Consider the following 13968-nt stretch of genomic DNA (forward strand, 5'->3'; position numbering starts at 1 on the left):
CCACACTAAACTCTGCCCTCACTCTTGCAAACTGGGAGTCCCACAGCTTCCCTGGGTATGAAAGGAGTGTTCAAAGGGAGAATGTGGTACCAGAAGACAGCAGGACTGGGACTGCCTGTGAGTTGTCCAACAATGCACAAAGTCCAGCAAATCTGCTTGAGGGGCTGTAGGCCAGGTACACCAACTCCTGATGTAGAAGAGGATGATTTTTTCCTTCCTTTCTCTGCACAAAATGCTGAATGGATTAGCTACTAAATGCCTCGTTGCATGCTGTGATGGTTAATTACTTCCAAAAGTCTTTTAATCACAGAATCTGTCAGTTGTAACTTGAAAGTCACCAGTGTAAGGAAGCCCTGTAATCGATTTTTAACTATTTTCATTTCTTAGATGGTGTTTGTGCCTTCCATCTGATGGATTGAAATATGGAAGAGGAATTCTAAAAGTACTGGGAATAAAAGGGTGGAAAGACAAGCTACAAGGGGACTCGGTGCTGCTGCCCCTCTGCAAGTGCCTGGGAAAAACCTCAGAAAAAAATGGAGAAACAGGCAACAAGCAATGAGACTGAGCCACTGACTTCCAAGAAAGCGGTCTCAGACTGTAGTGAAGGAGAAGATTGTAAGGAGAACAGACTTGTCAGGAACCCTAAATCTGCCTTACGACTAGTGGAGGATGGCAATAAAGTCCATCCCAGCCAAGGAGATAAAGGGGAGGGAGCTCAGATCTCAAATGGTTATTCAGGGGTTCAGAGCTCTGTTCCCTGTAATGGAATGGGAGAGGTGGAAGATGCCCAGGGCACTGCCCCAGCAGCCACAACCACCACCACCACCACCACATCTACCACCTGTGGAGCAGAAGGCCAGCAGCAGCTGATGGAGCTGGAGGACAGAGAGACCTGGAGTAAAAAAATTGACTTTCTACTCTCTGTTATTGGCTATGCTGTGGATCTGGGAAATGTGTGGAGATTTCCTTATATATGCTACCAAAATGGAGGAGGTCAGTGACTAGTTCTGTGTCCTTAATGCTGAGCTTCCTTGCTTAGGCATGGATGGTTAAGTGACTTACTTTATCATCTAGTTGGCTTAATAATATAGTGGCTTATGTTAACATATAATACAAATGACCAAGGGGAAATTACTTTTCAAGTAGACTGGGAAATCTAAATACTGGGGTAGGATAATTGGACACATTAAGATGGAAGAAAAACTACTTAGCAAGTCCTAAAAACCACAGTACGACCAGAAGCTGAGAGCAAGAACCATTTTCCAAGAGGGAAAACTCAATCCCTCTCTTGAGAAGTATTTTAAAATCAGAAAAACCAACACCAACTGATCAGGAATTCTAGGTCTTAAGACTCACTGGTGTATCAGCCAAAATATAAATCTAATAAAGGAGACTTTGGAAAGGACTTTGGTCTCCTTGATGTAACAAAAGTATTTTACTGAAGAAATTAATTATTTTATCTGCAGCCCATCTCTCAGCTGTGTCCATTGTAGCCAGTACAGTCTTGATGGATCCTATGTTACAGAAGTTTGGCCTGAGCATTGGTGCTTATTCACACTGAGTAGTTACTCTTAGGAGATATCCCATGGTAATTCAGTGGGGCACCCTGGCAAGGGAGGGGATATGCATTTTCCCTGTGGGATGAAAGGAAATGTTGTCTATGGAGTGCTGGTGCTGTTGGAAGACAAGTCCTATAAAGAGTTACAATCATCTGCTTTCTTTCTTGCAGGAGCATTCCTCATCCCTTACATTATTATGGCCATCTTTGGAGGGATTCCTCTCTTCTATATGGAACTAGCACTAGGACAGTATCACAGGAATGGGTGTATTTCAATTTGGAGAAAAATATGTCCTATATTCAAAGGTAAAGAAAGGAAATGGAAAATCACTAGGAACTTTCTGAATGACTGGAAGGTTTTCTTATTAAGGTGAAGTTTCTGAAAAATATGAAAATCTCTCAATACAAAGTAAGGCTTGTTCTACACAAGATTTTGGCTTTACAAAGAAAAGCTTTCATAAACCTTTGTGCACACCTGCAGGTGTGTGTGTGTGCTCTCCTACACGTGTGTGATGTGCAACCCTCACATTGATTAGATAGAGGCCAGGCCACTCTCTTTGCCCCAAGCCTGAAAATATTAAAAAAACCACAACCCTAACAAAAAATATAATAATGTAAGTGCAGCATTACAGTACCCAAGGCAAAACTAAAACTAGGAAAGAATAAAGATCTACTGTTTCTATGACAAAGATACTACAAAGAAATGATAGCCCATCTTCAGCCTGCTCTGCCAATTGCCACAGAGTCTGTCAGAGCAGGACCTGGTCTGTGTGCTCCTTCACTCTTGCTCCCTCCCAGTGTTATGGCTCTGGTCTTGTCTTTATTTACTGAGAGAGCAAGATGCCTATTTCTAAACTAGGAACTTAGGAACAGATAAAAAAATCTATATCAGCATGTCCTGTCTTGATTAAGAATGCTTTTAGGGAATTGGAGCCTGAGTGTTTCCACAGGCACAAGAAATTCCAGTGTCATAAGCACTTGAGAGGGCACGTGTCCCTCCTGCAGAGCTGCCTTAGAGAGTTACTAATTGCAACTGATGTGATAACCAATTCCTTTCTTTGTTCTTTTTTTTTGGCCTAAAACTTACTCCATGGAACTATTTCCTACCTTACTAGGAATTGGCTTTGCCATCTGTATAATAGATCTTTACGTAGCCTCCTACTACAACACCATTATGGCTTGGGCCTTTTACTACCTCGTATCCTCCTTCACGGCGGAGCTGCCCTGGACCAGCTGCACCAACACCTGGAACACGGGCAACTGCACAAACTACTTCAGCAAGGACAATGTCACCTGGTCCCCACACTCCATCTCTCCCGCAGAAGAATTTTATACGTAAGTGCATGTAAGTGAGGACAGCAATGTGAGAGAGAATGGTGGAACACGGAGCAAGCTTGTCTTTGGAGGGGGAGCAGGGCTGTTATTAATGGTTCCCTTTTGTGAACTGTTCAAATAAGTAAATATTTGTAGCTTCAGGGGTTTGGGAGGGTGCTCTGCTCTGTGTTTTAGATCAGAGGTTCCCAACCATTGTTGCTGTCATCACTTCTCGTTTGTCATCACTGGTGTGCCATTAATAACAAGCCTTTAATTTAAAAAAAAAGAATATCCAACTTAATCCTGAGTCTTTGATAAGTGACCTTCAGAGTCATGTTACTTGTAGTGCTCAGGGCCCAGTATGGGACTGTTCAGAGCCTGCTTAGCACAGGTATTCATCAGAAACTCTATGATGTGTTTTTCTTTCCTCTTTCAGCCGCCAAGTTCTACAGGTGCACAGGTCTGATGGGCTGGATGACCTGGGGGGCATTAGCTGGCAACTGACCCTCTGTCTGTTGTTTATCTTCACCATTGTGTACTTCAGCATCTGGAAAGGGGTCAAAACATCTGGCAAGGTGAACACAAAAGCAAGACAAATCAATGTGGTACAGTATAGCCCAGCAGCAGTCCTAAGGGAGCCAATTAACTTAATTATTATCTCAGACTGCTTTCATGACAGGGATTCTAGGCTTGTGTGTTTGGGAAGCACTTAGTGCAGAGTCACTGCTTCTGTTACCCAAGTAATATGTAACAACAGCCAGTTACGCCACTCTTCTCTGGACAAGAACAAACCTGCCAAGAGAAAGTGTGGGTCCAGATGTGCACATTGCCTGTTTGCAGACTCTGGGAAGTTCACATGAAGCAGTTACAAATGCTAAGAGTTACAATTAATTTCACTCATTTTTATCACAACCCGTTAACTTCCTGCCCATGGCAAATTCTGCCTTTCTGCTTCCCCCCACAGGTGGTATGGGTGACTGCCACATTCCCTTACATCATCCTCCTCATCCTGTTAGTGAGAGGTGCAACTTTGCCTGGTGCCTGGAGAGGGGTCCTCTACTACTTGAAACCTGAGTGGCAGAAGCTCCTGGCCACTGAGGTAAAAAGCATTGTAAGAAGGTAGAAATCTGCTTTGAGCCCCATCAGCATGTGTCTCAGCATGTATATACTTCAAAGTCTGCTTTCAGCACAGTGTGATTAACAGATGTCTTAGCATGGACTTATAAGCCTGACTTTATGCTCTTATTTAAACAGTCACACCAGTCTTTCCCTCACAAAGATTATTTTAAAATAGTAAAGTCCACTATCAATTTAGCTTGAAAGAATAGCAGGGTTCCCACACAGTAGTTGAACAAAACTAGTGATAAAACTTGATTAGAAATAAAATGACCAGCCAAACAATTTTTTGCCAAGAAAACAACCTGACTTGGAGGGAGAAGCTGCAATTGCTGCTACATTACAACAAAGTCAACTGTGACAGTCACACTAAACAAGCAAAATTTATTAAGCCCTAGTGGCATTTTATTTGGCTGTGGGGATCACTACACACTTGGGCAAGCTCTTGCACAGCCCAGTGGTGTCTGTATTTAGATAGTGCAGGTTACTTCACATCTGCACCCTGTGACAAGCTTTAGCAGATAAGCCCAAGGAGAGTGTCTGTAGCTACCAATTAAAACATGACTCAGTAAAACACGCAAGTGTGTGTGGAGAAGGAATAAATCAGTTAGGCTTGCATCCACCACCAAGAGTTGGAAAGAAAGGAGAAATGAGGACAAGGCTGAGCTAACCAACACACCTGAGCTATTCCAGAACTCTGTGGATGACAAGCAGTCCATCAGGCTCAAGGCTGCACTTCCCTGCCTATAAAAGTGTCTAGTGAGGAGGGTGATGGAAAAACCCCAAAGCAGTACTACAAACACAAAGATTAAAAATTCTAATGTTTGCAAGTCTGTTGCTGCCCAGCTGATATGGAGAACTTTGAATTAAGAGGAAATGAAAAGACACCAGTCTCTGATAAAGCAGCATCTCCAATAAGGGATCACATCTTCTGCAAAAGCAATAAAGCACATTGATATTGTATTGGATGTATCTGAAGTGAGGACAGCAGATTGCAATCTGTGCTGGAGGATGACAGAGCTCTGTCTGTGCCTGATACAGGATGGCCTCACCCCATGGGAGAGAATATTAGAAATGAGTTGTAACAAACCCCATGTTTCAATCAAAAGAGGATAAATGAATGAGGACTTTCACCTTCAGAAAGAGAAGTGATATTGTACTTTAGGAACACTGCTCATTAAGGCTGCGGCCACTTTTCAAGTACAACAGGCTTTTCATAACAAGATGATCACACTTGCATCTGTCATGGCTACAACAAAGCTGAATTGAGTCCTAAGGACTAGAACTGCATCCACACTGTCAAATGGATTTCCTTTAAGTCTAGGAAAAATCTGAGCAGCAATCATCTGCTGCTTAGCCTGGAGGACACGCAGCCACATGTAGGGATGTTTCACAGCACACGTGGTTTGGAGGAAGATGAGCCAAACCCACTGCAAAATCATGGATAGAACACTCTTCATGACTGAAGTTTTGTTACACTGAATACAGGCACATCACTGTGGATTAATCTAAGATGCTGTCAGAAGGAAAGTGCCAGTAAGGACTTGCAACAGTGTAAGGAGACACAATAAGCACAGCATAGGCACTATAATTATTGTGGATATTTACAGCTCTCTCAGATCTACAATAAATACTCATATTTCAACATGCTCTCTTAACAACATGTTTTTATTAGACCAGGACTAGAATATAGGCAGACTAGTGAAACATGGTTTTGTAGGGCTATGTGGTATTTTGAATATGCCAAACTTATTTGATCTGTTTCATGTTATTTTTTCTTGATGTTCAATATTTTTCAGGTTTGGGTGGATGCAGCAGCACAGATTTTTTTCTCCCTTGGGCCAGGTTTTGGAGTCCTATTGGCTTATGCCAGCTACAACAAATTCCACAACAACTGCTACCAGTGAGTTCTATCTTATTCTGTATGTAAAAATGAGTTAAAAAAAGGAACTGTAGCTATTTATGAAAAAGGAACACAGTGCTGATGAAAAGCACTGAATTGTCAGACCTGTGCACATATAAATCAGCAGCATAACAGAACAAAAGTCCTTATTGAAAGAACCTGTACTTTAAAACATTTATTCTCTGTGATGCCTACCCTGAAGAAAGATAATTACCAATTACAGCAAGAAATCTAAGATGTAGAAACCTGCCACAACAAAATAGACCAAACCCCTGCCAAATGATCACATTACAATTATTTAATCTCAGCAGTCAGTTAGGAAATGACTCAGAGGTCTTGATCTGAAAGGTGATTTATAGCTGTTTCCTTGTTACCTTGAAAAAAAATCTATTTGTAACTTGTAAAATAATGTCTCAATTCTTTACTGTTCCTACAGTAATTCCTATTTTTTGAAAACACCAGTATATAAACAGCATTCAATCTGGTGTCATACTAATGTGACAGCACCTGTTTGAAGTTGAAGAAGAAAAGGCAGTTGTGGGTTGCTGATTTTTTTTCCTCCAGTTTGGATACTTGCTCTTTTCATTGCATTCCCTCAGTTTTTCTAGTCTATTCAGATGGGAAACTCACTCCATCTGGTACTGAACTCCCACTTCCAGCAATGCCAGTTCCCTGATGTGAGTTAGGTCTTCTGTTGCAGGGATGCTCTGGTTACCAGCACCGTGAACTGTTTGACCAGTTTTGTGTCTGGATTTGTCATTTTCACTGTGCTGGGATACATGGCTGAGATGAGGAATGAAGATGTTTCAGAGGTTGCCAAGGACACTGGTAGGCCAACTTTTTGTGCACATTTATCCAACTGCTTCTCAGACAGAAGGTATTTGTATCTTATCCTCTGAGAACAGTGCAAATGATGCAAATTATTTAGTGTATCATTCAGAATAATGACTTTATGATAAGAGCACTGTTATAAATATGCAGTAAAGCAAAAAACTTACTCCAGAAAACCAGCATATGGAAGTCATATTGCATGCAACTTCACAGACATGGTGGTAACTGCAAAATAACCTGGGGGCAGAATTTACCCCTGGAAGACTGCCTGAAGGGAGGTTGTGGTCAGATGGGGGTCAGGCCCTGCACTCAGGCAACTGGTGACAGGATGAGAGGGCCTGGCCTGAAGCTGCTCCAGGGGAGGTTTAGATTGGATATCAGGAAGCACTTCCTCAGGGAGAGGGTGATCAGACATTGGAATGGACTGCCCAGGGAAGTGGTGGAGTCACCAGCCCTGGAGGCATTTAAGGAAAGACTGGATGTGGCACTTAGTGCCATGGTCTGGCTGATGTGGTGGTGTCAGGTTATAGGCTGGACTTGATGATCTCAGAGGTCTTTTCCAGCCTCAATAATTCTGTGAGACTGTGGTACAGTGACACAGCCTGGCATGCACTAACATTAGCCCTCATTCTCTCTTCTGCTGTCAGGACCCAGCCTTCTCTTCATCACGTATGCTGAGGCCATTGCAAACATGCCTGCTTCTACCTTCTTTGCCATCATCTTTTTCCTGATGTTACTCACACTGGGACTGGACAGCACAGTGAGTAGTCAGTGTGTACCAGCAGCCCCCTGGGGTATTTGGGGTATGGCCTTACCCCTGCAAAAACACCAAAAGGAAAATAACAAACACTGCACTGTCACTAAAGGGTTTAAAGTAGGCTTGGCATCTCCATGTGCCTTCTGTGAGACAGCAACCATTACTCCCATTTTGACCTAAATAGGCCCAAATAAAATTACTTCATTTATCAGTGTTATACTATGACAATTAGTAACACCTGGAAACACAACCAAAGCACCTGATTCATGAACACCTGGTTGAATGCAGCCTTCCAGGTCTTGTAAACTTAAAAAGCAATTATTAGAATCTGGAATTTTATCAAACTAATTGGATTTAAAAGGTGGGACCTGGAGCTGGGCCTCCTCAACAGCACTGTGGGAATGAGATGTCCTGAAGAATTGTCTGGTTGGAAAGTCAGCTCCTTCCAGGACGGCTAAACTCAGCTGATTTCACAATCTTAGTTCTAGGGAGCCACTTACCAGCATCCTAATACTTAGAATTCAGTTCTTCCTGTGGATTCCAGGCACTTCCTACAGATATGGGAAGACTAACTCCCCACCTTAAAAAGTGTCAAAGTTCTGAAGAAAGACTGTCTAAACAGCCATCACACCAGCTCTACTGGCAGGATAAAGCACCAGTCAATGATGTGAAGCTCCTTTAAGCACTGAAACAACCCATAAAGCAGGTAAAACTGCCCTCTATTTTCCAGTGACTTTTCCATGCTTTTCAGTTTGCAGGACTAGAAGGAGTGATTACTGGAGTACTGGATGAATTCCCACATGTGTGGAGCAAACGCAGAGAATTGTTTGTGCTTGGTCTGATCATCATTTGCTTTTTGGGGTCACTGGCAACCCTGACATTTGTAAGTATTTCATCCACTCCTCTGCTCTCTTTACTGGCAGTTTCCTGCAAATGACATCTTGGAGAGGGTAGTATTTTTTTTTTTAAGAGTGTTTCAAGAAATCACATTAAATTTCCAGCCTGTTTTCTTTATGTGTTGGAAAACTATCTTTGGAATGAATATTCACCAGGAAATGTGCTGCAAAATGATACTACTGCAATTCAGTAGAACTCTGATGTGCACACATGACACAGCTGCTGCTCCAACTGCTGGATCAGCTGCAGACAACCTGTTCTCCTAAAACTTCCAGCAATGCATTTCCTGGGTGCTCCTCATCCAATCAGGCCAGAAATCATGATCACTCACACCAAACAGACCCTGTGGAGTTAAATTTTCTAACAAGCAACATTTTGAATGATGAGGGTAATGATCGTAAGAGACAAGGAAAAAATACTTGGCTTTCCTGTCACATTTCACTCCATGTGCTTCACTTATGTGCAACTTCCTTCTCATTTAGAGGATTTGCTGTAAAAGGGGACTTAGTTCCTCTCCAAGACACAATGCTTTCCTCCTTCATCTGATTCTAGATCACAAAGGGAAGGAAATCAGAATAACTCACTATTAGTTTCCTGTTCAGTAACTATTACTCAGGTTGGAGAAAGAAGATGACATCACAAAAAGGCATGTAAAAAACCACCCCATCAAGCCCCACCAAATCTCTTTTATTCCTTAAAATCCAGCTTAAACTGCCAGCAGATTCAGTTTTAGCTTTTCTGCGTGGCACTAGAGAGATCAGATCAGCCACATGCTTAAGGATTTCACTGGCAGGAACTGCCACAAAGCAACAGAACTGACTGAATTGCCCATCTGTGACTAATCTGATCCAGATGAAGGCAAAAATAAACAACAGTCTGACAGGAATTCCCTCACTGGATCTGTGCCTCACTGATGATATGATCTCCTTTCTAGGGAGGAGCTTATGTGGTAAAGCTGTTTGAAGAATATGCCACGGGTCCAGCTGTCCTGACAGTGGTGTTTCTGGAAGCAGTTGCTGTGGCCTGGTTCTATGGTATGTCTGCTGCCAAACCAGGCTGACCCAGCCTCCTAAGCTCCTGCAGCTCAGTCTTTCCTCTGCTGCTGCAGACAAGATCACTGATGTCTCCAGGAAGAAGTTTACCAAACCTGTTTACAAACTCAATGATTACAAAATCTGTGAGAATGATTAATTTTTCTCTGACAATGACATCTAAAGGTAACCAGAGATAGAATGCAGAATAATTAAGGATTTAACAGAATTAAAGAGTTACAGGAACATGTCTTTCAGTACAGATTCTGAGTGTATTTGCTGCACATACAAAATGCTGCACTTCTACTCATGAAAAATGTGTACCTGGTGTCACCACTGTCCTCCCACTTCTCTCTCCAGGCATCACCCAGTTTTGCAATGATGTGAAAGAAATGCTTGGCTTTGCCCCAGGTTGGTACTGGCGAGTGTGCTGGGTAGCAATTAGTCCCATCTTCCTTCTGGTGAGTTTCCTTTATAGCTTTTTTCTTTCCAGCACAAAAAAAGCTACAGCTACTTAAATTTCTAAAAGCTCAATGATAGCCTTGTCTTTACAAGTTCTTTAGTAACAATTCTTGTTAAGCCAAAAAGGCTCAATTAGTGAGAAATGTAATACAATGCTGCAAGGTCCTGTTACTAAAAATCTCTATTTTAAGAAATTCTGTAGATAAGCTAGATAAGGAAGACTGAGTTCTGAAGAACTCCTCTCCTTCCTTCTGCTGAACAAAGTTACTTTGTTGTGTTTTACATTAACCTCAGGAAAATGAAGCAATAAAAGCTGACAAACCATGCTGTCTGGGGGGGGAAACCAAGTAAATATATTCTCTCAGCAACTGCTGACTGACAGCTTTAGAATATTCCACTTAACATTTACAGCAGTTAATTGCAATCTTTATAAATCTATAATTCAGAATTGGAAATACTGTCCCAGTGTTTGACTTGGCAGTATTTTTTATAACATCTTCCCAGAAAGTGTTCATTTCCTGATCCAAGATAAGTTCTTTTATTGCTACTAGCCTCAGTGGGAGCCAAGCAAGTCAAGATGAAGTTCATAAAGCACAGAATGTAGATTTAAGAGTGAATTCAAAACTATAGAGTAAATCCAAAACACTTGTAATTTTCAATGCACAATTAACAGATTATCATTTTCTTACCCCTAGAAAAAGAAGGGAAGAAAAGGCTATAAATAGAAGTGTGACACCACAGATGATTTTTATACTATTGTTTTCTTTGTGATCCTAAGACAGTAAACCAGAGAGTAATGTAGCTCTGGTGATGAGGTCACTAGGTTAGAGCTATTTGTGTTCTCAGTGGAAACTAAACTAACCTAAGGAAAGCCCAGAAGGTAGGATGGGATTTCTGTATGGAAATGGTGACGGAAATCTTGATCTTCTGATGATCCTCTGGACACAACAGAGTCAGAGATCCTTCCAAGGATAGTCACAATTACTATCCTTATAGTACTCAACTAAAAATATCTTATTTCACAAGAAATTTTTCAGTCAGGAGGGATATGCACAGGAAAAAGATCTAGCAGCATTCTAGTTGAGGTGATGACAGAATATTACATCCACACTAGTGTTAACATTTCTAAAAGCTACTTAAGAACTGAAATGCTATGGAAAAAATAGCACAGAGAAGATAAAATTTGTAGCAAACAAGTAATGGTGACAAAATAGAGCCTGTGTAGCTTATCACAGACAAAGCTGAAGTGATTACCACAGGTAAATACTTTTAAGAGTATTTGAAAGAGTATTAAAAGGGTCTGCAACTCAATAAAGAACAACATAAACCAACAGCAGACTGGCTATGAGTTCAATTCAGACAAAGCAGAATTGACACTGATCATGATTAAATAGGGGGAAAGTGGCTAAGGGAAACTGTACACTTTTCATTTCTGGTGGCTTGAAATTAAGATGATGCCTTTCTGGAAGGGATGCTTTAGCTGCAATCAAGTTATAAGACTCAACACAAGGGTAACAGGATGAAATTCTGCTCACTGGTATCAATCAATCAGATTGTGTTCATCTACCATCTTTTTTTTATCTTTTAAATGTACAAGTGTGGTCCTGAATTTGCTCTCTAATGCTTATTAAGCAAGAACCACCACTGTGTGTTTATGGAATAAGCAAACCACAGGAGAACTTTTATCTAGTTCCTTTACTGGTTGGTCTATCTTCTGGAGCTCCTGAGCTCTTTTTAAAACTTCCTGAAGGTAAGTCTGGATATCCAAAAGTGCTTTTGGGGGTTGGCTGGTTTTTGTTGTTGTTGTTGTTCTTTTAAATTAAAATCCATAGTTATTAAATTTAGGGTTTTTTAAGCAATTCTTCTTGAGTCCTTTTTTTTTAAGTGCAAGGCTCTGCTGGGTCAGTTACCTACATGAAGTGAGTGCCACTGAAATACAGATTTGTATGTTGCTGTTTTCTTTCTCAGTTTGTCACTTGCAGCTTCCTGTCCAACCCTCCTGAGCTACGGCTTTTTGATTATAATTACCCCTACTGGACCACAGTCTTGGGTTACTGCATAGGAACCTCTTCCATCATCTGTATTCCCATCTACATGGTTTATCGGTTGATCGTCACTCCAGGAACACTTAAGGAGGTAACCACCATGCTCTGTTGCTTCTATGTGACTGTATGAGGTGATTCCTAGAAAGATTACATGTAGATTTTTCTAGGGTTTGATGCCCTGGGGTTTGAGGATTGTTCTGTTCCCAGCCAGCTGATTCACAGATTTCCCCCAATCCTACTGAAGTTACTGACATTCATATAAAATATCCAAGTATTTTAAGCTCGGGGAAACCAGAGGCTTTTCCTAGAAATTACACAAGACACAGTGTCATGGGAATGACACAGTGAAAGTTTGGTTTCCTTGGGTATATCTTTAAGAACAAGTTTCTTCTTCTCTCCCACATGTGGTAAGACTTCTCTGCCATAAACAGTCTGTGATGACATCTTTGGGATTTCTTGAAAGTTCACGTACATACCAGCTGAGAATGTGTTCAGTTGGCTCAAGGTATCCAAGTAAGCTGCAAAGTCCTAAGGCATTAATACAACTTCTGCCAATCTTTGATTCTTATTATATGTTACAAATAATTTAAAAATAACCCTCTGCACTTCTGTGGCACCTCATGTCTTTATAGTGCTAACAGAAGCCTGAAACGTGTGTGGTTGCAGAGGTGTAACTCAAGCCACAGTCATATTTTTATTAGAGATCTCTTTCCAAATGGCTGTCATGTTATATATTACCTCTGAAATGAATCCATATCTAATACTGATTTCTTTCCAACAGCGTATTCTGAAAAGCATTACTCCAGAAACAGCTACAGAAATTCCTTTTGGAGACATCCGCATGAACGCAGTATAAGCCCGTGGGTTTCCAGGGGACAGAAGGGGAGTATAAAATGTAACTTTCCCCACACTCTTCCCCCCCCCACCTAAGAATTACATTTCCAGCTGAGACAACAGATACAGAAGTTTTCTGTGGTGTCAGTGATAACAGGCATTTGGAAACAATGATGCCTCCAGCACATTAATCCAAGCAATTCAACAGAATCTACTGTGCACTTCTCACCAGACTGAACTGACTGAGAACTAACTCATAATGGAAACACGAGGATGTCTGTGTGCATGAGAACACCACTCCCCTACACGTGGGCACTGGGGCTGCCTGGGAGTCTGTGTGACTGTCTAGAAGTCTAGGAGGAGTAGGGGGTAGGTGTAGAATCCCCAGTGTGTGGCAGTACTCCTGTGTCTTCCTCAGTGTGACCCTTTGTACTGGGCAATGTTGTATTTGCTTCTGAGGTTCTAATTGCTTAAACTACATTGAAAAATACAGAGATTTCTGATAGCCTTACATTGGTCAAGTAACAGGGGGGTTTATAAACTAGAAAAAAACCACATTAGTCAATTCTTCAATCCCTGTTTGGAGTGGAGTGGACAGAGGAAGAGGCAACAATCCTGAGCAGAACTGTACACAGCTCTGCATACATTAGCACACACGTTTGGGAGAATCTCCTGCACTTTTTAAATGGTAACAGTTTCTATTAATTCTTTCTTGCATAATAAATACTACAAAGGCATTTTTGGTAGTGTTCCTTCAGACCCAGTCAAGTGCCAAAAACTAATTCTGGGTTACAGGACAAGCCCCTAAGCTACTAGCGTTAATACACTGTTTTCCAAAAAGGTAGATATTGATAACATCATTCTCCTGACATGCCTAACACACCCAAAGAAACTAGAAATGAACAATGACTTTTTTTTTAAGTTCCAATGCCAGAAGAAGGAATCCTAAAGGCCTGTTTCTCTGCTTTGCTTCATTTAGTTTGTTTATACTCAATTTCACACCTAAAATTTCCTTGAGCCTGTGGCTTTTTCTATTCTTTCCTAGTACAGAATCAAGATTTAGAACAATCCTTTTGGTTGGCTGACAAAAGTATGTTTAGCAAACTGTACAAACATACTTTGAAGATTTATTAGCTCATAATGTGAATGCTCTTGGTTTTCACCCTGAAGAAGAAAAGGAGGGGACTTTTTTTTAACAAAAAGTTAATTAGAGTTCAGCA

The 13968-nt window shown here is 41.2% G+C and overlaps 1 protein-coding gene across 1 annotated transcript; it reads left to right on the plus strand.

Moving 5' to 3' along the window:
• Window positions 1–520: 520 nt before the first annotated feature.
• On the plus strand, window positions 521–12770 carry SLC6A4 (solute carrier family 6 (neurotransmitter transporter), member 4). Its single transcript, XM_010009092.1, has 13 exons — window positions 521–993; window positions 1730–1864; window positions 2674–2893; window positions 3309–3447; window positions 3837–3971; window positions 5788–5891; window positions 6592–6719; window positions 7370–7482; window positions 8231–8362; window positions 9311–9410; window positions 9768–9868; window positions 11838–12005; window positions 12696–12770. Exons 1-13 carry the CDS (start codon window positions 534–536, stop codon window positions 12768–12770), a joined length of 2010 nt encoding a protein of 669 aa, XP_010007394.1. The 5' UTR covers window positions 521–533.
• The last annotated feature ends 1198 nt before the right edge of the window (window positions 12771–13968 follow it).

Source organism: Chaetura pelagica, unplaced genomic scaffold (assembly GCF_000747805.2).
Source record: "Chaetura pelagica isolate M959 unplaced genomic scaffold, ChaPel_1.0 scaffold72, whole genome shotgun sequence".
NCBI classification, from domain to species: domain Eukaryota; kingdom Metazoa; phylum Chordata; class Aves; order Apodiformes; family Apodidae; genus Chaetura; species Chaetura pelagica.

Bases quoted from the DNA above. Each gene is read 5' to 3' on its own strand.
- SLC6A4 (XM_010009092.1), top strand. From the start codon at position 534: ATGGAGAAACAGGCAACAAGCAATGAGACTGAGCCACTGACTTCCAAG. The intron at 994-1,729 runs GTCAGTGACTAG...TCTTTCTTGCAG, and splicing joins ATGCTACCAAAATGGAGGAG to GAGCATTCCTCATCCCTTAC. The intron at 3,972-5,787 runs GTAAAAAGCATT...AATATTTTTCAG, and splicing joins AGAAGCTCCTGGCCACTGAG to GTTTGGGTGGATGCAGCAGC.